General features: G+C 61.5%; 1 protein-coding gene across 4 annotated transcripts in view; it reads left to right on the forward strand.

Moving 5' to 3' along the window:
* The window catches only part of SNX8 (sorting nexin 8), a 48,653-nt gene extending 22,081 nt beyond the window's left edge, over positions 1–26,572 (forward strand). For 2 of the 4 annotated variants that reach the window (XM_068524925.1, XM_068524928.1), the window contains exons 2-11: positions 1,671–1,867; positions 4,232–4,349; positions 11,851–11,972; positions 14,400–14,480; positions 15,404–15,564; positions 16,197–16,329; positions 19,683–19,751; positions 20,681–20,830; positions 21,116–21,265; positions 23,698–26,572. In XM_068524925.1, the coding sequence (XP_068381026.1) occupies positions 1,671–1,867; positions 4,232–4,349; positions 11,851–11,972; positions 14,400–14,480; positions 15,404–15,564; positions 16,197–16,329; positions 19,683–19,751; positions 20,681–20,830; positions 21,116–21,265; positions 23,698–23,808 (1,292 nt within the window). In that variant the 3' untranslated portion in view covers positions 23,809–26,572. The remainder of the gene's footprint in view (positions 1–1,670; positions 1,868–4,231; positions 4,350–11,850; positions 11,973–14,399; positions 14,481–15,403; positions 15,565–16,196; positions 16,330–19,682; positions 19,752–20,680; positions 20,831–21,115; positions 21,266–23,697) is intronic. The other 2 variants (XM_068524926.1, XM_068524927.1) reach the window with 1 other exon arrangement.
* The last annotated feature ends 221 nt before the right edge of the window (positions 26,573–26,793 follow it).

A 26,793-nucleotide genomic window follows, 5' to 3' on the forward strand; every position in this document is an offset into this window, starting at 1 on the left:
AAACAAACTCATACACACGTGCACACTCATGTATGTATGCATTCGTACACACACACCCAAATGCAACACCTGTACGCACTCATACACATGTACACAATTTATACATATGCATATTTTAATAATTTGTATGCATGTACTACACGCTACTACTCTTATGTACATTGTAATATAAATTAAAAAGGAAGAGATAGAAAATACAAGTACAATGAAAAAATTAAAAAAAATAAAGAAAATACAAGTACAGTTGTTAATGTCTTCTTCCTGCACTTGGTGGATTGTTGCGACCCTGGGATATATGCCCTCACTTGAGAGCAGCCTGCTTTAGAGCACATGACATTTAGTGGGGTTTTTTTTGTTTTTTTTTTTTAAATTTATTTTTGGCTGCGTTGGGTCTTCATTGCTGTGCGTGGGCTTTCTCTAGTTGCGGTGAGCTGGGGCTACTCTTCGTTGTGGAGCACGGGCTGTAGGCACGTGGGCTTCAGTAGTTGTGGCTCACGGGCTCTAGAGCTCAGGCTAAGTAGTTGTGGCGCACGGGCTTAGTTGCTCCGTGGCATGTGGGATCTTCCTGGACCTGGGCTCGAACCCGTGTCCCCTGCACTGGCAGGCGGATTCTTAACCACTGAGCCACCAGGGAAGCCCGACATTTAGTTTTTGTATGGCGTTTTGAGGCCCTTGGGGGTTCCCAGATACAAGTTAAGCCCTTGTTTATTTTCTTAATCTTTAAGGTCAGTTCAAGGCAGCTATATTTTAAATCCTAAAATGCTGAGTGATTTCACAGATGAAAATAATCTGGTCATTAATTCTGTATTAGAATGTAAACCAGAATCTTGCACTGAAGAATTACTTTAAGAAGTAAATCATAAAAAGTGATACACTGACGTTGTAGAAAATTAAGAAGGTGGAGAAATGTGATCTACCGTTTGTTGTATTTATTTATAACAGTGTTACTTGGAATGAGACCTTTTTCCCCCAAGGGATACCTTAACTTCTTCTTTTTTTAACTGAAAAGAACCTTTTTTTCTTTAAAGTTCTAAACTCTTCTCTGTACTAAAAACCAAACTGACCTTTTAACAGGATTTCTTTGTTTGTTTGTTGGCAGGTTGTTAGATATAAAATCTCTGATTTGTCTTTCCCTGTCCTGTGAATGATACGTGAGTGACTTCTTGTGTCTAAGGAAACTGAAGCTTTAGGGCTTAATGCTTTGGTTTGTGTGAGCAGGAACTCTAACTCAAGCAAGCATGTAGGTTTTTACACATTAGAATGATTGTGGTGGCAGGAACGCAGTGTGCTCTGATTCTGGAAACGCCGGCACATGTAGAAGATCGTATGGCCCGTTTCCCTGTTTTAACCCTTTTCTTGACTCTGGAGAAAAGGAGGACTGTATTTTTGCGCGTAACTTGTAAGTATTTCACTTATTTTTCTCTGCCCAAGTTGAAAACTAGATTTGCCCGGTCCTGGACATGTGGGCGTGTTTGCTGATTCATGGCGTGGTGGTTTATGAGAGGAGGACGTGGCCCTGAGTGGACCCCCCCAGCCTGAATGAATGAGCGTCACCGGGGCCAGGACAGGGTTTGGCCGGGTGACGTGGCCGGAGTCCACGTGCTGAACCAGCAGGCGGCGTCGGAGGGGCGGCTTCCCTGTCTGAGCAGCTGCACTCACCTTGTCTCCAGCAGACTCACCACCAGCGCCCCAGGTCAGCGAGCCGAGGGCCCCGGACTCCAGTCGGATGCAGATGCCGCCGGGGAACCCACTGCTGTTGTCGCTCACGCTGCAGGAGCTGCTGGCCAGGGACGCCGTGCAGGTGGAGCTCATCCCCGAGAAGAAGGGCCTCTTCCTCAAGCACGTGGAGTATGAGGTTTCCAGCCAGGTACCTGCGGCATGCAGTGGGGGGCGGAGGTGGCGGGAGGGGGAGGGCCGCCGGGAAGACCCACAGTGGCGGGCAGGCCCCCCAGCATGCTTGCCTCTGCGGCCGCCCCCCAGCGGCCCTGCCCGCCCTCGCTGTCGGAGCTCTGGGATCCTGCCTCTCAGAACGCTCGGTGGGCTCTGGAGGGCAAGCCCCGGACGGGCCGGCCTGGGGCGGTCCTGCAGTGCTGGGACGTCCCCGAGGGTGAGAGTGTGGACCCCAGAGAATGTGGGCTCCACACCCCGAGTCAAGTGTGCGGGGCTCACCCCCAAAATGGCGCTGCCGTCCCTGTTAGGGGCACCCCTGAAACAGAGTTCATTGATGCCAGACGCCTGGCCCCGGGGTTGGCCACGCGCGTAGAACCCTGTGGCATCTGCGGCGTTTATCTTTTGTCCGTTCGCCTGTTATCTTGGTTCAGTTAGGATACGTTTTGATGGGAGCTTTTATTCTTTATCCTGGGGATTAAGTCATCGGTGAACTCAGAGCACCCCTGTGTGTGTGGCGGGGGGCAGATTCGCAGGGTCAGAGCTGCCCCCGCGCTGAGAGCTGCCCGGGTCACAGGCTCAGGCAGCAGCGCTGCAGGGCTTGGGCTGGGAGAGCATCACGACCGTCATCGCAGGGAGAAAGGCGCGTGTCCAGAACCCGGGAGCAGTTCCCCGTCGCGGACGCTGTTTGCCGTGTTCCATGAGAATCAGGAATCAGAGGACTTTTGTTTTGTTGTGTTTTAAAGGCAGGATGACAGAAGTCTGGGAGTAAACTTCGCTCTGACGCTGGTCAGTGTCGCTGCCAAGGGGGAGGGCAGAGGTCAGAGAGGGAAGGAGGCCCTCGCGTGTTTCGGGGACAGCGCTGCCATCTGGCATTGCCGCGGTCTGGCCTCCTCGGCCGCGGTGAGAATGGAGACTCCGGCGCCTCCTCTGGGGCCTCGTTGCCCACGGGCCGGGCGCCCCGCACGTGTGACAAGCTGCTCTTCTGTGGGAGTGGCCTTACCTTCAGTCTCATTAACCTGCCCGCTCCTGAAGTAAATCGATGAACTCGTAACGAACAGTTTTAGAAGGAGGCCGTTTTGCCCAGGTCACCTCCTGAAACGTGCGTGGAGGGGTCAGCCCGCTAACGTTAGGACCGCGGGGGCGGCTTCTGGGCCACGCGGCTCCTCAGGCTGTGCCCCCTGCTCGCATGCTTGCTGGAGCTGGAGTGAGTGCAGACGTGGCACGGTGCCCGCCAGAGGTGGACACATGTGGCTTCATACTTGTCCTTTGTATAGTGTATTTAGCTTTTTATAGACTTTGTTTTTTGGGGGGTGTTTTTAGGTTCACAGCAATATTGAGCAGAAGGAACAGATTTCCCATCTTCCCCTCCTCCTACTGTCAACCCCCCCGGCCAGATGGTGCATTTGTTATAGGTGGTGAACCTGCCTAGACACGTCATTGTCACCCAGGGTCCACAGTCGACATGAGGGGTCACTCTTGTTGTTGTACATCCTCTGGGTTTGGTCCACCGCTGTAGAATCACACAGTGTAGCTTCACTGCCCGAAGCGTCCCCTGTGCTCCGCCCCCCTTCACCCCTCCCCCACCTCCACCCAGACACCACTGATCTTTCACCGTCTCCGTAGCTTTGCCTTTTCCTGAGTGTCGTGTCATCGGAACCACACAGTATGTCACCATCTCAGACTGGCTTTTTCCAGTCAGTGATGTTAATTAGTAACTGGTGTAACGTAGTTAATTGTAGCGATCACTGCTCATGCTGGTTCTTGTGAGAGCTCTTACATTCGACCCCAGTGAGGTTGCTCTCTGGACAGGATGTTAATCCTGTGGAACCTGCAGGTTTATCAAGGGCGGGCTCGTGGTGGACTCTGTCGGCAGGTTCATCTGAGTTGCGTGTCTGCCGTGTTCCAGTCTTCGTGTTCAGCGTTTGGTCTGCCTTTAGGCCGTTGGGTCTGTTTCAGGAGGCGCAGTGCTGCTTGTGTTAGCACGGTTTGAAAGTGTATGTTGAGGACATGCCCTCAAAGGTAATCCCACGTGATACCTGAGGGGAGGAGGGATGCCGCCATATGGGTGGAAACTCCTGTAAGGAGACTTGTCTTGTTCAGAAGATGCAGAATAATAGACGGTTAATTAAATACACGGTTAGAGCTGTGCAGTGTTTAAAGGTTGTATTTCCATCCATCAAGGACATAGAGGGTTTCTCCTTCTGGTAAAGGCCTGGTGAGAGAAGGTGAGGAATTTAGTCCTGTTATTTCCGCAGGTTCTGTTTAGTGGTGGAAGGGGAAGGTAAGGGGAAACTGTGAAGTGTGAGGGTGTCTGCTGAGCTCCGAACCTCTTTCCTTGCAGCGCTTCAAGTCCTGCGTGTATCGGCGGTACAATGACTTCGTGGTCTTCCACGAGATGCTGCTGCAGAAGTTCCCGTACCGCATGGTGCCGGCCCTCCCGCCCAAGAGGATGCTGGGAGGTAAAGCTGGGTTTGCTGTTGGCCGGGGGGCGTAGGCGGGTGGGGTCCTCCCGCCCAAGAGGATGCTGGGAGGTAAAGCTGGGTTTGCTGTTGGCCGGGGGGCGTAGGCGGGTGGGGTCCTCCCGCCCAAGAGGATGCTGGGAGGTAAAGCTGGGTTTGCTGTTGGCCGGGGGGGCGTAGGCGGGTGGGGTCCTCCCGCCCAAGAGGATGCTGGGAGGTAAAGCTGGGTTTGCTGTTGGCCGGGGGGCGTAGGCGGGTGGGGTCCTCCCGCCCAAGAGGATGCTGGGAGGTAAAGCTGGGTTTGCTGTTGGCCGGGGGGGCGTAGGCGGGTGGGGTCCTCCCGCCCAAGAGGATGCTGGGAGGTAAAGCTGGGTTTGCTGTTGGCCGGGGGGGCGTAGGCGGGTGGGGTCCTCCCGCCCAAGAGGATGCTGGGAGGTAAAGCTGGGTTTGCTGTTGGCCGGGGGGGCGTAGGCGGGTGGGGTCCTCCCGCCCAAGAGGATGCTGGGAGGTAAAGCTGGGTTTGCTGTTGGCCGGGGGGGCGTAGGCGGGTGGGGTCCTCCCGCCCAAGAGGATGCTGGGAGGTAAAGCTGGGTTTGCTGTTGGCCGGGGGGGCGTAGGCGGGTGGGGTCCTCCCGCCCAAGAGGATGCTGGGAGGTAAAGCTGGGTTTGCTGTTGGCCGGGGGGGCGTAGGCGGGTGGGGTCCTCCCGCCCAAGAGGATGCTGGGAGGTAAAGCTGGGTTTGCTGTTGGCCGGGGGGGCGTAGGCGGGTGGGGTCCTCCCGCCCAAGAGGATGCTGGGAGGTAAAGCTGGGTTTGCTGTTGGCCGGGGGGGCGTAGGCGGGTGGGGTCCTCCCGCCCAAGAGGATGCTGGGAGGTAAAGCTGGGTTTGCTGTTGGCCGGGGGGGCGTAGGCGGGTGGGGTCCTCCCGCCCAAGAGGATGCTGGGAGGTAAAGCTGGGTTTGCTGTTGGCCGGGGGGGCGTAGGCGGGTGGGGTCCTCCCGCCCAAGAGGATGCTGGGAGGTAAAGCTGGGTTTGCTGTTGGCCGGGGGGGCGTAGGCGGGTGGGGTCCTCCCGCCCAAGAGGATGCTGGGAGGTAAAGCTGGGTTTGCTGTTGGCCGGGGGGGCGTAGGCGGGTGGGGTCCTCCCGCCCAAGAGGATGCTGGGAGGTAAAGCTGGGTTTGCTGTTGGCCGGGGGGGCGTAGGCGGGTGGGGTCCTCCCGCCCAAGAGGATGCTGGGAGGTAAAGCTGGGTTTGCTGTTGGCCGGGGGGGCGTAGGCGGGTGGGGTCCTCCCGCCCAAGAGGATGCTGGGAGGTAAAGCTGGGTTTGCTGTTGGCCGGGGGGGCGTAGGCGGGTGGGGTCCTCCCGCCCAAGAGGATGCTGGGAGGTAAAGCTGGGTTTGCTGTTGGCCGGGGGGGCGTAGGCGGGTGGGGTCCTCCCGCCCAAGAGGATGCTGGGAGGTAAAGCTGGGTTTGCTGTTGGCCGGGGGGGCGTAGGCGGGTGGGGTCCTCCCGCCCAAGAGGATGCTGGGAGGTAAAGCTGGGTTTGCTGTTGGCCGGGGGGGCGTAGGCGGGTGGGGTCCTCCCGCCCAAGAGGATGCTGGGAGGTAAAGCTGGGTTTGCTGTTGGCCGGGGGGGCGTAGGCGGGTGGGGTCCTCCCGCCCAAGAGGATGCTGGGAGGTAAAGCTGGGTTTGCTGTTGGCCGGGGGGGCGTAGGCGGGTGGGGTCCTCCCGCCCAAGAGGATGCTGGGAGGTAAAGCTGGGTTTGCTGTTGGCCGGGGGGGCGTAGGCGGGTGGGGTCCTCCCGCCCAAGAGGATGCTGGGAGGTAAAGCTGGGTTTGCTGTTGGCCGGGGGGGCGTAGGCGGGTGGGGTCCTCCCGCCCAAGAGGATGCTGGGAGGTAAAGCTGGGTTTGCTGTTGGCCGGGGGGGCGTAGGCGGGTGGGGTCCTCCCGCCCAAGAGGATGCTGGGAGGTAAAGCTGGGTTTGCTGTTGGCCGGGGGGCGTAGGCGGGTGGGGTCCTCCCGCCCAAGAGGATGCTGGGAGGTAAAGCTGGGTTTGCTGTTGGCCGGGGGGGCGTAGGCGGGTGGGGTCCTCCCGCCCAAGAGGATGCTGGGAGGTAAAGCTGGGTTTGCTGTTGGCCGGGGGGGCGTAGGCGGGTGGGGTCCTCCCGCCCAAGAGGATGCTGGGAGGTAAAGCTGGGTTTGCTGTTGGCCGGGGGGGCGTAGGCGGGTGGGGTCCTCCCGCCCAAGAGGATGCTGGGAGGTAAAGCTGGGTTTGCTGTTGGCCGGGGGGGCGTAGGCGGGTGGGGTCCTCCCGCCCAAGAGGATGCTGGGAGGTAAAGCTGGGTTTGCTGTTGGCCGGGGGGGCGTAGGCGGGTGGGGTCCTCCCGCCCAAGAGGATGCTGGGAGGTAAAGCTGGGTTTGCTGTTGGCCGGGGGGGCGTAGGCGGGTGGGGTCCTCCCGCCCAAGAGGATGCTGGGAGGTAAAGCTGGGTTTGCTGTTGGCCGGGGGGGCGTAGGCGGGTGGGGTCCTCCCGCCCAAGAGGATGCTGGGAGGTAAAGCTGGGTTTGCTGTTGGCCGGGGGGGCGTAGGCGGGTGGGGTCCTCCCGCCCAAGAGGATGCTGGGAGGTAAAGCTGGGTTTGCTGTTGGCCGGGGGGGCGTAGGCGGGTGGGGTCCTCCCGCCCAAGAGGATGCTGGGAGGTAAAGCTGGGTTTGCTGTTGGCCGGGGGGGCGTAGGCGGGTGGGGTCCTCCCGCCCAAGAGGATGCTGGGAGGTAAAGCTGGGTTTGCTGTTGGCCGGGGGGGCGTAGGCGGGTGGGGTCCTCCCGCCCAAGAGGATGCTGGGAGGTAAAGCTGGGTTTGCTGTTGGCCGGGGGGGCGTAGGCGGGTGGGGTCCTCCCGCCCAAGAGGATGCTGGGAGGTAAAGCTGGGTTTGCTGTTGGCCGGGGGGGCGTAGGCGGGTGGGGTCCTCCCGCCCAAGAGGATGCTGGGAGGTAAAGCTGGGTTTGCTGTTGGCCGGGGGGGCGTAGGCGGGTGGGGTCCTCCCGCCCAAGAGGATGCTGGGAGGTAAAGCTGGGTTTGCTGTTGGCCGGGGGGGCGTAGGCGGGTGGGGTCCTCCCGCCCAAGAGGATGCTGGGAGGTAAAGCTGGGTTTGCTGTTGGCCGGGGGGGCGTAGGCGGGTGGGGTCCTCCCGCCCAAGAGGATGCTGGGAGGTAAAGCTGGGTTTGCTGTTGGCCGGGGGGGCGTAGGCGGGTGGGGTCCTCCCGCCCAAGAGGATGCTGGGAGGTAAAGCTGGGTTTGCTGTTGGCCGGGGGGGCGTAGGCGGGTGGGGTCCTCCCGCCCAAGAGGATGCTGGGAGGTAAAGCTGGGTTTGCTGTTGGCCGGGGGGGCGTAGGCGGGTGGGGTCCTCCCGCCCAAGAGGATGCTGGGAGGTAAAGCTGGGTTTGCTGTTGGCCGGGGGGGCGTAGGCGGGTGGGGTCCTCCCGCCCAAGAGGATGCTGGGAGGTAAAGCTGGGTTTGCTGTTGGCCGGGGGGGCGTAGGCGGGTGGGGTCCTCCCGCCCAAGAGGATGCTGGGAGGTAAAGCTGGGTTTGCTGTTGGCCGGGGGGGCGTAGGCGGGTGGGGTCCTCCCGCCCAAGAGGATGCTGGGAGGTAAAGCTGGGTTTGCTGTTGGCCGGGGGGGCGTAGGCGGGTGGGGTCCTCCCGCCCAAGAGGATGCTGGGAGGTAAAGCTGGGTTTGCTGTTGGCCGGGGGGGCGTAGGCGGGTGGGGTCCTCCCGCCCAAGAGGATGCTGGGAGGTAAAGCTGGGTTTGCTGTTGGCCGGGGGGGCGTAGGCGGGTGGGGTCCTCCCGCCCAAGAGGATGCTGGGAGGTAAAGCTGGGTTTGCTGTTGGCCGGGGGGGCGTAGGCGGGTGGGGTCCTCCCGCCCAAGAGGATGCTGGGAGGTAAAGCTGGGTTTGCTGTTGGCCGGGGGGGCGTAGGCGGGTGGGGTCCTCCCGCCCAAGAGGATGCTGGGAGGTAAAGCTGGGTTTGCTGTTGGCCGGGGGGGCGTAGGCGGGTGGGGTCCTCCCGCCCAAGAGGATGCTGGGAGGTAAAGCTGGGTTTGCTGTTGGCCGGGGGGGCGTAGGCGGGTGGGGTCCTCCCGCCCAAGAGGATGCTGGGAGGTAAAGCTGGGTTTGCTGTTGGCCGGGGGGGCGTAGGCGGGTGGGGTCCTCCCGCCCAAGAGGATGCTGGGAGGTAAAGCTGGGTTTGCTGTTGGCCGGGGGGGCGTAGGCGGGTGGGGTCCTCCCGCCCAAGAGGATGCTGGGAGGTAAAGCTGGGTTTGCTGTTGGCCGGGGGGGCGTAGGCGGGTGGGGTCCTCCCGCCCAAGAGGATGCTGGGAGGTAAAGCTGGGTTTGCTGTTGGCCGGGGGGGCGTAGGCGGGTGGGGTCCTCCCGCCCAAGAGGATGCTGGGAGGTAAAGCTGGGTTTGCTGTTGGCCGGGGGGGCGTAGGCGGGTGGGGTCCTCCCGCCCAAGAGGATGCTGGGAGGTAAAGCTGGGTTTGCTGTTGGCCGGGGGGGCGTAGGCGGGTGGGGTCCTCCCGCCCAAGAGGATGCTGGGAGGTAAAGCTGGGTTTGCTGTTGGCCGGGGGGGCGTAGGCGGGTGGGGTCCTCCCGCCCAAGAGGATGCTGGGAGGTAAAGCTGGGTTTGCTGTTGGCCGGGGGGGCGTAGGCGGGTGGGGTCCTCCCGCCCAAGAGGATGCTGGGAGGTAAAGCTGGGTTTGCTGTTGGCCGGGGGGGCGTAGGCGGGTGGGGTCCTCCCGCCCAAGAGGATGCTGGGAGGTAAAGCTGGGTTTGCTGTTGGCCGGGGGGGCGTAGGCGGGTGGGGTCCTCCCGCCCAAGAGGATGCTGGGAGGTAAAGCTGGGTTTGCTGTTGGCCGGGGGGGCGTAGGCGGGTGGGGTCCTCCCGCCCAAGAGGATGCTGGGAGGTAAAGCTGGGTTTGCTGTTGGCCGGGGGGGCGTAGGCGGGTGGGGTCCTCCCGCCCAAGAGGATGCTGGGAGGTAAAGCTGGGTTTGCTGTTGGCCGGGGGGGCGTAGGCGGGTGGGGTCCTCCCGCCCAAGAGGATGCTGGGAGGTAAAGCTGGGTTTGCTGTTGGCCGGGGGGGCGTAGGCGGGTGGGGTCCTCCCGCCCAAGAGGATGCTGGGAGGTAAAGCTGGGTTTGCTGTTGGCCGGGGGGGCGTAGGCGGGTGGGGTCCTCCCGCCCAAGAGGATGCTGGGAGGTAAAGCTGGGTTTGCTGTTGGCCGGGGGGGCGTAGGCGGGTGGGGTCCTCCCGCCCAAGAGGATGCTGGGAGGTAAAGCTGGGTTTGCTGTTGGCCGGGGGGGCGTAGGCGGGTGGGGTCCTCCCGCCCAAGAGGATGCTGGGAGGTAAAGCTGGGTTTGCTGTTGGCCGGGGGGGCGTAGGCGGGTGGGGTCCTCCCGCCCAAGAGGATGCTGGGAGGTAAAGCTGGGTTTGCTGTTGGCCGGGGGGGCGTAGGCGGGTGGGGTCCTCCCGCCCAAGAGGATGCTGGGAGGTAAAGCTGGGTTTGCTGTTGGCCGGGGGGGCGTAGGCGGGTGGGGTCCTCCCGCCCAAGAGGATGCTGGGAGGTAAAGCTGGGTTTGCTGTTGGCCGGGGGGGCGTAGGCGGGTGGGGTCCTCCCGCCCAAGAGGATGCTGGGAGGTAAAGCTGGGTTTGCTGTTGGCCGGGGGGGCGTAGGCGGGTGGGGTCCTCCCGCCCAAGAGGATGCTGGGAGGTAAAGCTGGGTTTGCTGTTGGCCGGGGGGCGTAGGCGGGTGGGGTCCTCCCGCCCAAGAGGATGCTGGGAGGTAAAGCTGGGTTTGCTGTTGGCCGGGGGGGCGTAGGCGGGTGGGGTCCTCCCGCCCAAGAGGATGCTGGGAGGTAAAGCTGGGTTTGCTGTTGGCCGGGGGGCGTAGGCGGGTGGGGTCCTCCCGCCCAAGAGTGCTGAGGTCCTGGCTCCGTGATGGATGCCACTCTCCCCTCGTGGCCCATCTTCCTCTGGCCCTCTGCCCAGCAGGGATGGGACGGTGGCAGGGCTGTGGTGCAGCACCAGCCCCTGGGGAATCTGGGCGCAGCTGTGGCTTAGAGCCCAGGTCTGGTACGGGACGGTGACATCACCCGGTGCCCTTCGCTGCACGAGCCTCCTGCTTGATAACTGACACGTAGGGAAGTGCCCCGTTCTGCAAGGGAGAAGGAGTGTACCCCAGTTCTCCTTCCCAGAGGGCAGAGGCCAGGCGTCCTGGGGCTCCCGAGTGGGGGACCAGGAGCGCTGTTTGTTTTGCCGGCCCTTGGAGAGCAGTGGGTACCACCACAGTGTAAGGAGTTCTGCGAGAGAACAGAAGTGAATGCCAGCCCAGTGATCTAACCTGCATCTCAAAGGAGGTGAAAACAATAGCAGGTGGCTGTCTCATCTTCATGCTTCACCGGCGATTACCTGGGGCTAGGTGAGGGATCACAGGTGTCTCCGGGCCCCCTGCACTGGCCTGTCTCTCCCAGGGTTCCAGAGCGCGGGAGACAGCTGAGGCCTCCTCTCAGGTCTCATTGACCTTCACCCACAGCTCTTTTCTCAGATTCTAGATGAAACCCGATCCAAAGGCAAGTACCCAAAGCTGACCATTGATTTTCTGCCGTTTTCCACCGTCCTAAAGTACTTCTGCTCTCACTGGTCGCTGACTAGCTCAGAACCTGATAGTGTCGTTTTCCTCTTGCCGTGCCTGAGCACGTGGAACAGAGCCTATCACGTGGAAGGGGAAGGATGCTGAGGGCAGGAGCTGGAAATACTTCGGGAGTGAGGGGGATGCTCAGTGAGATCCCAGCGTCGAGGTCGATTGGGTGTGGGTGGGGCTGAGAACCTGGAAACTGTCATGCGATGCTTGGTCGTGTGACTCGGCCTTGATGAAAACGTGGCCTTCAATGGACGGGGTCCTGGTGGCCTTGAGGGGGGGAGATCCTCTTCCAGCTTTTTCTCAGTAATTTAAAAATAATACTTTAAATACCATTTTTATTTGCGGTCAGATTTAAATACCCTCAGTGCATCATCGTACACTTTTACTTTTTTTGCCCTTGGAGTGAGAATACGTAACCCGAACGAAAGCAGTTCGCAGTTGGAGAGTGAGTAATAAGTGACGTGAACTGGAAAACCGGGTCAAATTAATACATGAGTTTAGCAAAGCCCGTTTGTTCATAGAGAGCGGCATCAGAAAGGGGTCACAGTGCGGGGTCCAGTGCCACTGAGCGAAGCCAGCGGGCTGTGTGGTTTTCCTCGGCAGATCCCGGACCCTGTGCGTCCGCAGGCGGCAGGGCGCCGAGCTGGGGGTCTCGTGCGCCTTCTGCAGCCTCTGGCTGGGTCCCGTGCCCCCCCGCTGGCCCTGTGGCTTGGAGAGCTCTCCGTGCGGGAGGCGTTGGGCCCTGAGAGCGAGGTCGCGGGGGCTCGTGGCCCAGGCTCTGTGTGGTCACCCCGTGTTCTGCGTCCAGCTGACAGGGAATTCATCGAGGCCCGGAGGAGAGCACTGAAGCGCTTCATCAACCTGGTGGCCCGGCACCCGCCCTTCTCCGAGGACGTTGTTCTCAAGCTGTTCCTGTCCTTCAGTGGCCCCGTGAGTACCTGCCGCACAGCGGTCTGCGTGCTGGGGCCTGAGGCTCCCCGGGTCTTATTGTCATTCTTTTTTTTTTTTTCGGCCGTGCCGCACGGCTTGTGGGATCCTAGTTCCCTGACCAGGGATCAAACCCAGGCCCACAGCAGTCCCAATTATTTTCATTCTTAAATTTGCTTTTGTTTCGTGCTCTCCCCTTAATCTCCTTGTTTGGGTGCCGTGACAGAATCTATTTACATGGGACAAACACAAATAAGGTTTATATTCTCCCAAGGTAACAGGTTGAGTACGATTCTAAGAGGCGTCCCGGTTCCGACTTCGCGGGGTTTTGTGTGGAAGGGGTGGCTTTTCAGCGCAGTCTCTGAGGGCTTGAAGCTGATACACAGGAGCCTCTGTGGTTTGGAGGGTTGGCAGACAGGCTAGCGACTCCACATGTGAATGTGCATTTACTTAAAAAAGAAGGCTGGGGACTTCCCTGGCGGTCCAGTGGGTAAGACTCCGCCCTTCCACTGCAAGGAGCGCAGGTCCCACCCCTGGTCGGGGAACCAGGATCCTGTGTGCTGTGCGGCGTGGCCAGAATGAAAAACTAAAACAAATGGAAGGCTGGGTTGGACTCCGTACTACCGGGAGCGCCCGCTGAGTCTCCCCGGCCGAGCTGCAGGGCGGACGTGTGTCCTGGGAAGGGGGCTCCGTGTGGCCTTGATTCCGGTGAGACGCTGGAGTGGCAGCATCTTCGTCCAGGCTGCCGTCAGGCCGTCCTGGTCCGTCAGGCCGTCCTGGTCCGTCAGGACGCCGAGGCACAGCCCGACGAGGCACCGCCTGGACGGCCCCGTGCGCCCAGGGCTGAGCTCTTCGGAGGCGGAGAGGCTTCCCCGAGGGACCCTCTCCTCGTTGGGGTGGGCGGAGGGCCTCCAGCGAGGATGCCCCACACGGCCTGCGGTGGGACAGACGTGCCCTCGCCGGCCGCGGGAAGGTGCGGGCGCAGAGCCGCAGAGGTGGATCCCACACAAGCCTGGCCGCCTCCTTTACCGCTCTCTCCCTGGAGGCCAGAGGGGCCTCTGACCCCTAGAGACGCTGTGGCCTTTCCCTCTGCGATGCCCGGGGCGCCTGTCGGTCTGCCCCTTTTATGGGACCCGTTCCAGACATCCAGGGAATGCACGCTGTGGGCTTCTGCCCTTGCGCTGGGAGGGTGGGTCTTTCGAACCCTGGGGCTGGACAGGCTCCTGTAGAGCTGGGATCTTGACCGCAGCAGAGGGACATGGTGGGACGAGGGAGCTACGCTCGGCTCGAGGCAGAGGAAGGCTGGTGGGAGGGCGAGCTGCTGCGGAAGCCGGGTGGCGTCAGGCTCCAGCGGCCCCAGCTGCCCTTACACAGATGCCTGTCCCTGGGCCTCCCAGCACCATTTGCTTCTTGGTAAAATGAGGGAATTGGGACAGATGCTCTTCAAGGCATCTCTGAAATGTTACGATTCCTTCACCCACACACAGCCGCGCGTTAGGGTCGCTGCCTGTATCTTCCGTGGCTCTTTGTGGGGCTCGTCTTAAGGCTCGGCTTTGCCAGGGAGCCTCCCTTCAGAGGGCAGAGCTCAGAGCCAGGGCTCGAGACCCCCAGGTGCTGCCCTTTCTCTGCCGTCAGCTCCCCCAGGGCTCTGGGGGCCCTGACCCCATGGGTCTGATCATAGGAAGGGAGGAGACTTCAGTCCCTGTTTCTGTGCCCCACGTGGGACCTTCCAGGATCTAGTGACTCCGACGTCTGTCCAAGTACTCATGTCCCTGGTCTGGAGGTGGAGTTTCCGTTTTTCTGGAGAGAGAGCTCCACTCCAGAGCTGGAGTTTGCAGTCCTGTCATGAGGTCGGGCTTTCTGCCTCTGGAAGACCGACCACCCCAAAGGTTAAGGCCAATGTGAAAAAAATGGAACAGGAGACAGGAAGAGATTACAGAATACTTACGTTAAAGCAAACACATGGAGGGCTTCCCTGGTGGCACAGTGGTTACGAATCCGCCTGCCAACGCAGGGGACACGGGTTCAAGCCCTGGCCCGGGAAGATCTCACATGCCGCGGAGCAGCTAAGCCCAAGCGCTACAACTGCTGAGCCTGCGCTCTAGAGCCCGTGAGCCACAACTACTGAGACCACGAGCCACAACTACTGAAGCCCGTGCACCTAGAGCCCGTGCTCCACAACAAGAGAAGCCACCGCAATGAGAAGCCCGTGCACCGCAGCGAAGAGTAACCCCCGCTTGCTGCAACTAGAGAAAGCCCGCGCGCAGCAACGAAGACTCAATGCAGCCCAAAAAAAAAAAAAAAGCCAACACTTGGAGACACTCCTCTCTTGAGGAGGGACTGGGCCGTGCTTTCTGGTGGCTCAGTTGGTCTCATGCCTCCGATTCTGTGGCTGGTTGAGGGTCAAGTGTTTCTCTCTCGCTTTTGCAGGATGTGCAGAACAAGTTAAAGGAATCCGCTCAGTGTGTGGGAGACGAGTTCATGAATTGTAAGCTGGCTGCTCGGGCCAAGGTACTTTTCTGATTTTGATGATCCCTTCCCCCCGAGCAGTAATCATGTGAACAGTTAGTGATGTTTGTTTTGCCTCTACCGTATGCCAGACATCGTGCTAAGATGGGTCGCATGGTTTTCTCCCTTGACCCTTGTTGCAGTTGATCTGAAACCCAGCGGGTGTCATGCCCATTTTACAGACGAGGAAACAGAGAGAGAGGCTGCCATTTGCAAGGTCCCAAACGCCTAGGCAGAAGGGCCGAGGTGTGACTGAGCGCTCTCCGACCACAGGGCCCACCGGCCCCTCGTGCCATGTCCTCAGGCATTTTGTGATTCAGATGGATGGATGCTTGGTCATCAGCTTTTTGGATTTCAGGGGATTGATTGTTGCATTGGTTTATTTTTAAATTTAGTTAATCTGGTCTCTTTCTCAAAAGGATGAAAGTAGCTATTTGGTAGCTTTTTTTTTTTTTATTTCTTCTTAAACTACTTCTCCATACAAAAATACAGATTCTTTTACCTTCATTTTATTTCCTAAGCCTTTTGTTTTCTAAGCATTGTGTAGTTAACATTAGTTAATATAATAGGTAGTTAATATTAAAGCTGGTGAAAAGTTACCCTTCGGGAATAAATGAGGAAATACAGAGGCCTGGCCCTCGTGCAGAGTCAGGACCGCACGTTCATCGTGTCGAGTTTGCAGATCGTATTTTTTGTGGTGTGCGTGTAGTGCTGGTTTCTGTGTCTCTTTTGGACAAGAAGAGGGGTCCAGGGCGGGCGGTGGAGAAAGAAGTGGGCTCCTGGGCTGCGCGCTGCGTGACCTGGCCTGGGGGTCCGGGCTCGTTTACCTGCTCGGTCGATGGAGTTGCTTCCTCTCCTGCTGGTCGTCTTTTCTGGAAGGTTTTCACGTCTGGTGATGCACAGTCTCCTCCCTCCTCCCCCGTCAGGACTTCCTCCCAGCCGACATCCAGACTCAGTTCGCCATCAGCCGGGAGCTGATTCGCAACATCTACAACAGCTTCCACAAGCTTCGCGATAGGGCCGAGCGGATGGTGTCGCGGGCCATCGACAATGCTGCTGACCTTCTCATATTCGGGAAGGAACTGAGGCAGGTGACCCTGGTGGGCTCCATGGGGTCAGTTTTGTGGGGCGGGGTCTTTAGCCTTTGGCGGCGGGCTTGGAGCAGAAAGTGCGTTTACCATAACGACTCTTGTTCTGACTCGTTCTACCCCAAAGGGGAAGGAAAGGGCTGGGGAGACGAGATCGCATTTAGAAGCAAGAAGAGAGATGGAGAGTGTAGGCAGGGCATCGGGGTTCCCAAACGTAGGGGTCCCCCCCGCCCCCCATTGTCAGGATCAGACCTGAGAAAAGTTCATCTGATCCGGGAAGGGCCGTGCTGGGCTGGTCACGCTTCCTCTCCTCTGGAGGAGGGGCCGGGCCTCGAGCCAGGACGCTGCCCTCTGCACTGTTCCCAGAGCCGCGTGCCTCCACCCCGCTGTGCACACGTTCCCTTGGGGTCTCGCTGACAGTTGGCTCCAGGTCTCGGTGGATCGAGACCCTACCGTTCCGACAGACTCCCGGGGCTCCTGCTCTGCGAGTAGCAGGGGTCTTGGTTGGGAGATGTGCGGGGCGGCCACCCTGGGGTGCTGTGCTGTGGGGCAGAGGGGGGCGTCGGGTGGGCTGCCCGCCCAGCTTCCAGGCCTGAGTGTCTCTTCCCCTGTGTGTCCCCTTCTTCCTCAGTGCTTTAGGGTCTGACACGACCCCGCTCCCCTCCTGGGCCACTCTGAACAGTAGCACGTGGGGGTCCCTCAAACAGGCGCTGAAAGGCCTGTCCGTTGAATTCGCGCTGCTCGCTGACAAGGCTGCACAGCAGGTGAGTGGGTCTGCTTTCTGAGGCGCTCGTTCCGGAGAACATTCCGGGCCGTGGTGTGCGGGAACGGCTCCTTCTTAGATGGACATCACAGCTCCGAGTCTTGGGTGAGTGGGCAGCGGTTCTCAGGTCGGAAGCGCACGTCCCCATCTGTTCCAGGTGGCTCCCTGGGAGTCCTTTACGCTCTTGAGAGGGTTGCTGATGACGTGGACAAATTGGGCTCTGGTCTCTGAGATCTGACCTTGCTGAGGTTAGAAGGTGTGCTGTGTCCCTGGAGATGTAGTCTCGCACTGCCCGGGGCGCTCCCGTGGTGCCGTCGTAGCCAAGCAGCATTTGGCCACTTGAAAGCTCAGCAGGACAGCCAAGCTCCCAGCTCCCCCAGAGAATCCCTCCATGTCTCGCCCTAGACACCCAGTTTACCTCAGGAAATGCTTCTGCTCTGTGGGCAGGTGCTGTTTGTGGAAATCTGCAAAGAGTCTTGTAGTCGTTGGGGGTTAATGTGCAGATACAGTGTTTACCATCATAGGGAAATGTTCATCTGGTGCTTTTATGCTATAAAACTGTTGCATAATTTTGAGGGTGAGAGTTTGCTTCCTAGTGCTTGGGGAAATGGGCTTTAGGCTGCTGGTAGCTGGTTTTAAATGCATTAAAATGGAGGCTTTGCTGGCCGGCTGAGGCTCAAAGCTCCTTAGTAGCGAGTCACAGAACCACAGCGACGGGTGGGTCTGGGGGGTTTTCAGGCTCCAGGTGGGGTGCTCAGGTGCCAGGACAGCTCTAAGTGATGAAAAGGGAATCTGACCACGTTCCTGGTGTGGAAAGTGCTGGGTGTTCTTCCCCTGTGGTCCCCGTGCCTGAGTGTGTCTTTCAGACACTGAGTGTGGCCGGTGTCCGCGTCGTGTGGAATTAGCCCGGGGCCCAGCCCATCTCCAGGTGAGAGGAGCCCGCATTTCCATGGCAGGCGGGGTGGGGTTGGGGACCAAGAACGTGGTGTCGGAGGACTGGCTGGGTAGAGAGGCGGGCGAGCTCGGGCAGCGTGCTTTGTGCTGGCCTGTGTCTCGTGCTGGGACCTCGCTCGGGCCGCTTTGGTCCCTGGGTATTTTTCTCTGTGATTAGAAACAGGGGAGCTGGCCTAGATCGTTAACAGCTTTTTGTTTAACCCTTGGCCCTGTACTCAGAGCTCAGTCTGTAAAACATACAAACGAAGCTGTTCTGTTGCCGAGACCCAGGCCCTGGGCCCACAGCTCCCTCTTGGACAGGTAACCTGGAGGGGGTACACAGAGCAGGGTGGGAACCCCAACTCGATCATTTCCAGCGTCTTTTCTGATTCAGATTTGGATGCTGCTTCTGCCCTGAAGAGGGGAGAGGGGCGTCAGGGTTCTCATGTGGTGCAGTTTGAAGTTCCTCCTGCCTCCGAGGTTCCTCACAAATGCTGCTTTGCAATGTCACGTCTGCGCGGTGCTGTTTCCTGAATATCCCTCGTTGTTCTTGGTGGTTTCTATGTTGAAGTGAAATCAATACGGTTTTAACATGAAACTGGATCAAATGGCCTCTCAGGACTTTCATCCGTCAGAGCTAGGGTTCCACTTCACTGTTGCTGTGCAAGTGAAGATGTCCGAGGGTTAGTTCTAAATTCCGTTTTTACGTATCACGGTTTTATTCTCCCCAGACCCGTCAGGAGACCTGATAACTGTCCCAGCCAGACAAGTGAGGCTCCCAGTGGGGCTGTTTCTTTCTTGGTGCCAGGGTGTGTGCTTTCTGCAAAGGCACACGCGCTGGTGGTTTAGGGTCTTGCACAGCATCAGAGCAGAAATGGGACTTGGGAGCAAATGACACACGCAGGGGTCCCCCCTGCTGCACACCCGGGGAGGAACCTCTGTTCTCCTGTGTCCCCTGCCCAGTCAGGAGGGACGGGGCACCTGTGGCCATCTGGTATTTCCCTTTCTGAGCTGAAAAAACCTGCAACATGCCTAGTATTTTCCTGTCACCTTGCTGGCTAGAACCTTGACTGTGGGTGTGGGATTGAATGGTTGGGAACCTCTGGGCTCAGCGGGTCCGAGGGCCTAGGTCCCCCTGAGTTGGTGCCGGAGCCTGGGTGGAAGCCCCCAGCTCCCATTCCAGCGCTTGTGTCCCCATCAGTCGTGGACTTCTCTTCATTTCTTCTGCCTGCACCCTCCCCATACCAAGTCTGATGTGCGGTTTATGGGGTGAGCTTTTCATTCTCTGCCATGGCTGGAGCTCTGCAGGTTGTAGAAGGGGCTTGGTTTCCCGGAGGAGCCGGTGCTGCACTTGGGAGAGGGGCTCAGCAAACCCCTGGCAGAGGTGCTCAGCGCACCTGGAAGAGGGACTTGACGCGTGTTGGTGGCTGAGGGATGTGAGGGTGCGAGAGCCCCCCAGCACACGTGGCCGGGACCACAGAGCTAGCATGGGGGGTTTCCTGGAAACCACCGTAGCCTGACCGTTGCTGTGGCGACCGAGCGAGGGTGCCTGGTGGCCTGCAGGCCCGGGTTTGCCGTTCCTGGAGCAGGAGGTGGAGAGACCGCGCTTCTCCCTCATGCTGCCCTCCCTCGTCTGCAGGCACCGACTCTGGGCCCAGAGCAGCCCAGCCCAGAGCTTTGGCACCGACTCCTCCTGCCCGGGAGCGGCTCCGAGCATCGGTGCCCATTGGCCGTGTGGACGTGGCTCGTCCGTGCGAGCGACCCTGGGCTACACGCCTCGCGGGTGCGGTGGGTGACTCCGGGAGCGAGCGGGGCTTCACCCCGTCGTTACCGGGACACCCGGTCGGCGACCAGCCCCCTCCCACGACGCCGCGGGGCTCCCCGCGTCGACCTGGGTGCAGAGGCGTGTGCGGGGTCCGGGCCCCCCGCCGCCCCCCACGGCCTGCCCCTCCCCCGCCTGCATCTCCGCGTCAGCAGAGCACCAGCAGGACCCGGTTCATGCAGCTCGGCTGAGTCTTCAGATTCAGTCCCTCCCCTCGGCCCCTCGCAGGCCGCGCTTCTCTCCCTTTCACTGAAACCGCGACGACTCCCCTTGTCCCCGGTGCATCCCTCCCACTTGCTCCCTCGTTTAAACCCAGCTCCGCTGTCTGCGGTGGCCAGGCTGCTGGGCGGGTAGGGAGGCGAGCGGGAGGCGAGCGGGAGGCGAGGTGGGCGCAGGGCACCCGGCCCTCGTTCTTGTCCACCTGCGGGTCCCGAGGCTTCGGCCTCACGTCGGCGGGCTGTCGTGTGGACGGGGCCCCCTGCGCAGCTGGCCCGCGGTTCTGGGGGCCGAGCCAGCCCAGGCCTGCGGTGGGTGTGCGCCCCTGGCTCTGGGCCCTGTGTGCTCGGTCGCTGTTGGCCCACCTGCCCCGTGTTTTCCAGGGCAAACAGGAGGAGAACGACGTGGTGGAGAAACTGAACCTCTTCCTGGATTTGCTCCAGTCCTATAAAGTGAGTCTCGGCTGCTGCTTGGTCGGGGACAGAGCTGTTGAGAAGGCTGCTGTGACCTTTCAAGGGTGTGACTCCGGGGGAAATGGAAAAAGAGCCTGAAGCCAGGGCTGCGGGGTGTGGATGGGCCTCCTGCAGGCTCCCCGGGGGAGGGGGGGTGTGCGTCCCGCAGGGTGCTGTGGGCAGGCCTCTGGCTTCCCCGATGTGAGAGCGAGGGGCGCGTGCGCGTGAGTGTGTGTGTGTGTGTGAGTGTGACTGCCATCGCTCTCTATAAACACACGAGGGGCTGGCCCAGCGGGAGCTGCCTCTTCTAGGGGGTGGAGGTTCTGGGAAGTCAGGCCTCAGCTGGGGACAGGGGTGGCTTTCCAACAGTCGGTGGCAGGATGGATCGCCTGTGAGCCCTGAGGATCCTTTGTGCTGAGCTCAGGGGGAGCTGGCCCAGCTCTGGTGGGGAAGGTTCTAGAAGGGGTTCCTCTATTGGGTGGGATAGCAGCCAGTGGCCTCTGAAGTTGCAGCCCTGTGATTCCTTGACTAGTATTCCCAAAGGCATTGTGATCGGGGTTACTTTAGGGCCCCAGGGAAATGCCAGTGCGTTGTCCTTTAGGAGACTGATCTTGCTGCTGGAGGGACAGTGGCTTTCTGGACGTTGGGCAGCGTGACGTGTGAGGTCCAGGGCTGTCCCCGCTCTGCGCTGCTCCTTTCCCCGTGGGTTTCTGGCTGTGCGGATTTGCACCGTGACCCCCCACAGTTCGCCCCGGGTGGCTCAGCGGGACGCTCCCTTCCACGAACACCGAGAGTGGAGTGAGCGGGGTGCGCGTGAGCTGCTTCTAGGCAGGAAGAGCCGTCCTCGCCCCCCGGCGTGGAGGCCGCGTGCAGCGGATGCCGTCTGTGCCTCCCGCCTCCTGGGCTGACGTGCCACCTCCTCCCGGCAGGACCTCTGCGAGCGGCACGAGAAGGGTGTGCTGCACAAGCACCAGCGGGCGCTGCACAAGTACAGCCTGATGAAGAGGCAGATGACGAGCGCCGCCGCGCAGAACCGCGAGCCCGAGTGTGTGGAGCAGCTGGAGTCCCGCATCGTGGAGGTGGGCCCGGCGGCCCGGGCCTGCCTGCGGGGTGGGGGGCGGGCGCGAGGGCACCTTCCCGCACCTGCCACTGGGCCCCGGGCCGTCCTCCCCGGCTTCCTGTGGTTGGCTCCCTGAGCTGCCGGGACGCTGACGCCCAGGCACCGGGTGACAGAGCCGGCGTGACCGATGTGTTGCACGGAGGAGGGGCTTGGCCCTGGGCTCAGGAGGGCTGGTGTGTGGGCCCTGGTGCTCCTCCTTCCCACCGTGTGCTGGGCCAGTCGCGAGGGGCTCTTTGCTCTGCAGCAGGAGAACATGATCCAGACGATGGAGCTACGCAACTACTTCTCCCTGTACTGCCTGCACCAGGAGACGCAGCTGGTCCACGTCTACCTGCCCCTTACCTCCCACATCCTCGGGGCCTTCGTCAGCTCCCAGATCCAAGGGCACAAGGAGGTGGGTCCCCCACACACACCTACCCGTCCGGGCCAGCGCCCTTCTTCCTGCAGCAGCCCTTCCTGCAGCAGCCCTTCCTGCAGGTCTGGCAGCCCTGCGGCTGACCTTGAAGAGTTACTTAGGAAATGAGCGCAGCGGGTGAGCTAGGACTTGGAACCATTCTCGTCCAAATCTGCTCGTCTCATTGTAGCCGACGATAATCCTGACGTTGTCCTTGTGGCTCCCGGGGGGCGGGGTGGTGGAAGAGCAGAGCAGGACTGTAAAGGGAGAATTTCTTCGCTTCTGGAGGAGTTCCAGACAGAGGTCAGAGGCAAAGCACGTGGAATCCCCGGGAATGAGAGCAGACAGCGGGTGTCAGTGTGAGGAGGTGCAGGGGGACCACAGATGGGGTATTTCTCTGAAGCCCCTGCTGAGCCCTTGAGAAGCGCTGTGACGGTCTGGGGACCCTGCAGACTGCAATGACAGCCTGTGTCAGCCACATAAGTCTAGCTTGGTGTTTGGCTCTTTGCCCACTGCCCCCAGGTGCAGCCTGGGATGTGTGTGTCCGGCCAGGGCTGAGAGACGCTTAGACGACGTCTGCCCGCTTCTGCGTTTGCCGGCCTCGTGGTGGCCCACACCCTCCTGCTCCCCGACGTCCTCCATCCCGGGCTCCTTCTTGGCTCTGGGGGCTCCAGCACCTCCCGTGAGGGACACGCCTGCCGGGGGCCACGTCTAGCTCTTTGATACGCAGGTGGGGGGCGGGGAGGTAGTGTAGGCTCAGACTCTCTCAACCTCACATCCTAGCTGTCTCAGCTTCCAGCTTTGCACCAGTTCTGAGCTCTTAACGGCCTTGGTTGGGTTGTTTAACCTCTGCGCCAGTGTCCCTACCTGACAAGTGGCATAGAATATGACCCTTGCAGCCTTCCGAGACCGGCTCGGGGATTTGGTGGAAATGGGCTGCTTAGTCGTCGTTCCGTGCCGGGTTCTGTGGCCGTGCTGGGCACACACCTGCCCCGCAGCCGTCCCTGACATCAGAGGAGTGGGAGATCCCGACAGGTCGGCCAGCTGGAGGGGACGGGTCCCACGCGGGGCCCTGGGGGTGGGCCGGGGTGCAGTCTGGGAAGCTGGCGACCCTGCCCGGAGGGCCAGGGAGGCCTCTGTGAGCAGCGTGTGGAGGGAGCTCAGACCTGTAGTTCGGAAGGGTGCCGGGCGGTGGCCGGGCGTGCGGATTCAGGGGTAGAAGACACGAGATGGTGCATCCAGGCGGGAGGTGGCCGGGCCAGAGCGGTCTGGAGCCAGTAGTGCTGGAGCCGCCTGGAGGGTCTGGTCAGCGTGTGGGTTAGTGTACAGATCCCTCTCAGACTTGCTTTCAGAACCGCTGGGCCCGGGACTCAAGGGTCTGTGCTTTCAGTGGGACGGGACGCCAGGGGAGTCGGGCATGAGTGAGAAATGTTGCCCGCCTGAGACGGAAGTTCCTTGACTTTCTCTTAGTGCCTCAGTGACTTTTCACAGCAGCGCGAGGCCAAAGTACCTTTTTAATGGTTCTGTCTCTTAGGTTCTTAGCTCCAGACAGCGTCACAGCAGTGGTCCCTGTAGCCTGTGACAAATGCCGAGTTTCCCTTGAGTGTTTCTCGTAGTTCGTGGTGCCCCTGGAGTTCACTGGGGTGCCCAGGGTGCCCTCGGGCACAGTGTGGGAACTGCAGGTGTGGCCAAGGCAGCAGCAGCGCTGGGGGAGGTAGGGCTGTACGCCGGTGAGACCTCACGGGCAGGTCCGGGTGGCCGGTGGGGACATTTCCTGACGCGATCCTGGATTTCTCCGCTGTGGGTGACTCGTGAGTGCCCCGGTCTCGAAACTCGGGGACTAGACTCTGCTCCAGCCGCACGTTCCCAGGGCCACGCTGCTTCCTGTTGCGACGCGAGCCCCTCTGCCCCAGTGCTGGTCTCGGACACGGGCCTCGCCGCTCAGCCTCCTTCCTCGCAGACGCCTGGGGCCGGGAGCTGTGGTGGCGGTCGCCCTGCTTTCGCTGTGCCCGTCTCTGTGTTCCTCTGGTGGACGTTGTCTTGGCCTCTGAGCCGCCCAGAAGGCCAGCACCTGCAGACCTGGCAGAGGGAGCAACCCAGCGATAACACGTCTTAATGTCGAGCAGACCTGTGCTTTTCTGTCCCCGTGCGGGGCGGTGGCACCGGCCACCGTGACCTCTGGTGACCTCTGGTTGCGGTCCGCCCTTACCTGGGCTGGTCTGTGGAGGGGTCTTCGGAGCGCTGGGCCACGATGCGGGTGGGAAGGCCGGCCCGCCGCCACTCCGGGAGCTCTGGGGGAGGTGACACGCGGGCTGGCGTGGCTACACGGGCGTGTCCTCTCTCCGTGGGCATTTTAGGAGGAGAGAGCTGGTGCGTCAGGCCGCAGCTGCGGCCGCCATCTCCTCACCCCGCCCTGCCCCCTCCTCCTCCAGATGAGCAAGGTGTGGAATGACCTGCAGCCCAAGCTACAGTGCCTCTTCGCTGGACCGCACGGCGCCCCAAGCCCACCGAGGTCCCCGCAGGACGGCCTGTCTCCTCACTAGTGCCGGGAGGACGTGGGCGGCAGCTGCGGCGCCCTCACTAAAACTTCTTTCCAAATGGTGTGTTCCTGTTTGATTCCCTTCACGTGTGGCTGCCCGGACCCCGAGGGGGCCCGGTGTTGGGCTGCAGCCCCTCGTGGAGGAGCTGACGCCCGGGCGGGCTGGGGCCGGGTCCCGGTGGCCGTGGCTCCCCTCCCCTCGTGGGGAGCAAGGCCGAGGACGCGCACTAGGCCGCCGGGCGTCCACGGAAGCCGCGGCCACACGGGGTCTGTCCCGGTTGCCCTCGACCCTGCCCGGCCCTCCCGACGCGCACCGTGGCCTGTTAGTCTGGTGGCGAGAGCGTTGAGTCCCTGGAATGGTTTTCTCCCAGGACCCACAGAGGGCGAGGCGGCAGGGATGGTTTTCACACAGCAGATTGTGCAGGGGGGCGTGTGCAGGGGACCCCATGTGCTAGAACAGTCGGGAGGGTTCTGGAATAGCTGAGCGGGGAGAGGGGGGCAGGACCGTCCCCGCAGCCGGCGTGCTGCTGTCGGATGGCGGTGGCCGTGTCCCACACGGAACTGGTCAGCGAGACCTTCCGCTGCGGCCCGCAGACAGCCGTGGCCGTGCGAGCGGGAGCCCGAGGGTCCCTGGGCCCAAACTGTGAGTGAGTCCTGGCGGCCCTGGCGTCTGTGTCCCTCCCTGCACGGCACGCACACGTGTGCACGCTCACACTGTGACCCTGTTGTGTGCCCGGCGGTCTGAGGTGTGGAGCACAAAGCGGGGACCGAGGCGTCTGGAGGTTCGTGAGCCGGTGCTTCCGCTGTCTGTCCAGGTGCAGGCGGCTGCCGGTCTGTTCTTGGGAGGCCACACCGTGAGCGTCGAGGCTGGCAGGGCAGTGGGCTCTGCACGGGGGATCTGTGTCGCTCTGGTGACCCCCTGTTACACCGACTTTGCTTCTTCAGGGCAGCAGGAACCCTCCTTCCAGCCTCCCTGCCACGCTTGCCGGCCCAGGGCCTGCTCCGAGGGGGCGGCCGTCTGGAGCCGTGTGGGCTTATGTCCGCCTGGGGCCTGGGTGTGTCCTGCCCTGGACCCCTGTTGTGTAAGTGCCCCCTGTCCTTCACCGTTCTCACTGGCTTGGGAGGGCGTTGGAGGAGGTCGACTGCACCGCAGGGTCTGAGATCCCTGCCTTCCTGCAACACGTGCCTGGTTCTGGGGGTTTGCCCTCGGTGTGAGGCACGCACGTGGGACCCAGAGGCTCCGGGTGGCACCAGGCTTCCCTGGTGAGCTGACACACGTCACAGACCAGGGCAAAGTGAGCGTGCCCACCGGGGCCTGGGCTCACCCGCATGTGGATCCTGCCTGTGCCAGCAGAGCCACAGGCGTGCGGGGAGGCCAGCTGCGCCCCACCCCGCTGGAGCCCCACGGCAGCCAACGTGTGCCTTCCTGTGCCGGGCTCCCAGTCTCCTGGAGAACGAGGAGAGGGGCGGTGTGCCCCCGGAGCCTGGCCAGCAGGGGCCGTCTGTGCCATTTATCCCTTTGTGGGCTGTTTCTGCGTTTTGCTCTCTCTGTGTAGAAACGGGTTCCCAAGCACTTTGCGTGGCTCCGTGCTGCCCTGCAGGTTGGTCCCCGGGTGCTGTGTACGCTTGAGCCGTAGCGCGTGACCACCGGCCTCCGCTGTCCTGGCCCCGCGGCGGTGGCTGCGCATCGCCGAGGTCTGCCCGTGGGTGGTGACGGACACGAGGCCACGGGACGGCGGAGAGCGGGGGAGACGCCCCGGCCGCGTGCTGGGCGGTGGCGCAGCGGCACGGAGGGCGGGGAGCGGAGCGTCTCCCGGTCGGGTTGAGGCTTGCTCTCCCCACACGGGTCACCGGGCAGAGCTCTGACACCAGAGACTTCAGACGCACTTTCCAGGAGAGAACCCTCCTGGCGGGACCGGCCCCCGCGTGGAAACCAGGAGCACGGTCTCGGCTGGAGGCCTGGCCTCGCTCTCCTCAGGGGCTCACCTGCAGGGCGCTTTCTGGTCCACGCGCCCCCTCCCCCCCCCCCGGCCCCAGGTGCTGGAAAGGGGTCAGCGGGAAGGTGCTGGAGTGACCGTGTCCCCCTCGCGTGGCAGCCGGGGGCGCAGAGGCACCTTTTCCACAAAGCTCCCCGTCCGCCCTCCACCCGGGCTGCCGCTGGGCTGCCGCTGGGTTCCCGGGCTCGGCGGGCAGGGTTTTCTGCTCAGTGTTTGCTCGGGGAAGGGGGGAGAGGCAGCTCCAGCTCCAAGGTGGGCCCGCAGACCTCTGCGCCCGAGCTTTCCTCGCACCGGGGGGAGCCTGGGCACAGCCCCGTGAAAGGACGTCCGCTTCCGTTTTCCCGATGGCAGCCCTTCGGCCGCTCCCGTCCCGCTAGGGCTGAGTGCGGCTCACCACTGCCTTAGCCCGGCCCAAGGCGTGTGCCTCCAGGCCACGTCCCTCCAGCCTGTGTCCGGCTGACTCGGTGGCGACCCACAGCGATGTTCCAGTCAGCGGGCGAAGACGCAGAGTGGGCAGGGAGGACGTGGCCAAGGCAGGCTGCCGTGGGGACACGGGGCTCGGGCTGCCGGAGGTCAGGACGGTTCTGTGTCTGAGGCCCTTCCTCTTGCTTTGCGTTGAGTCTGGTTATGTACGAAGCACTTTATACGGCTGCAGGGATCAGTGACCATCGCACCCAGTTAACTGGAATTGTTTACAAATGAGCTACATTCCGAGATTTTTATCACTGAACTTACATGAACAACTATCATTAAACGTGTTTATAAAAGTTGCGTCAAGTTGTGAAGTCTTTGTGTCAGTGGTTGGTAGCCCCCAGCCCCCTCCCCGGGGTCAGAAACCAGGACGAGATCAGCCTGTCTTGGGGGAGGGAGGGTGACCAGGTGATGATCAGACGGGGGTTGGAGCCCTGGGCCCTGACCGCGCCTCGGTTTCCCCTTAAGGGGGGTGGTGAGAGGAGGACACGGCCTCTAGCCCACCCCCGGATCCCGCGGCC

Source organism: Eschrichtius robustus, chromosome 16 (assembly GCF_028021215.1).
Source record: "Eschrichtius robustus isolate mEscRob2 chromosome 16, mEscRob2.pri, whole genome shotgun sequence".
Lineage (NCBI taxonomy): Eukaryota > Metazoa > Chordata > Mammalia > Artiodactyla > Eschrichtiidae > Eschrichtius > Eschrichtius robustus.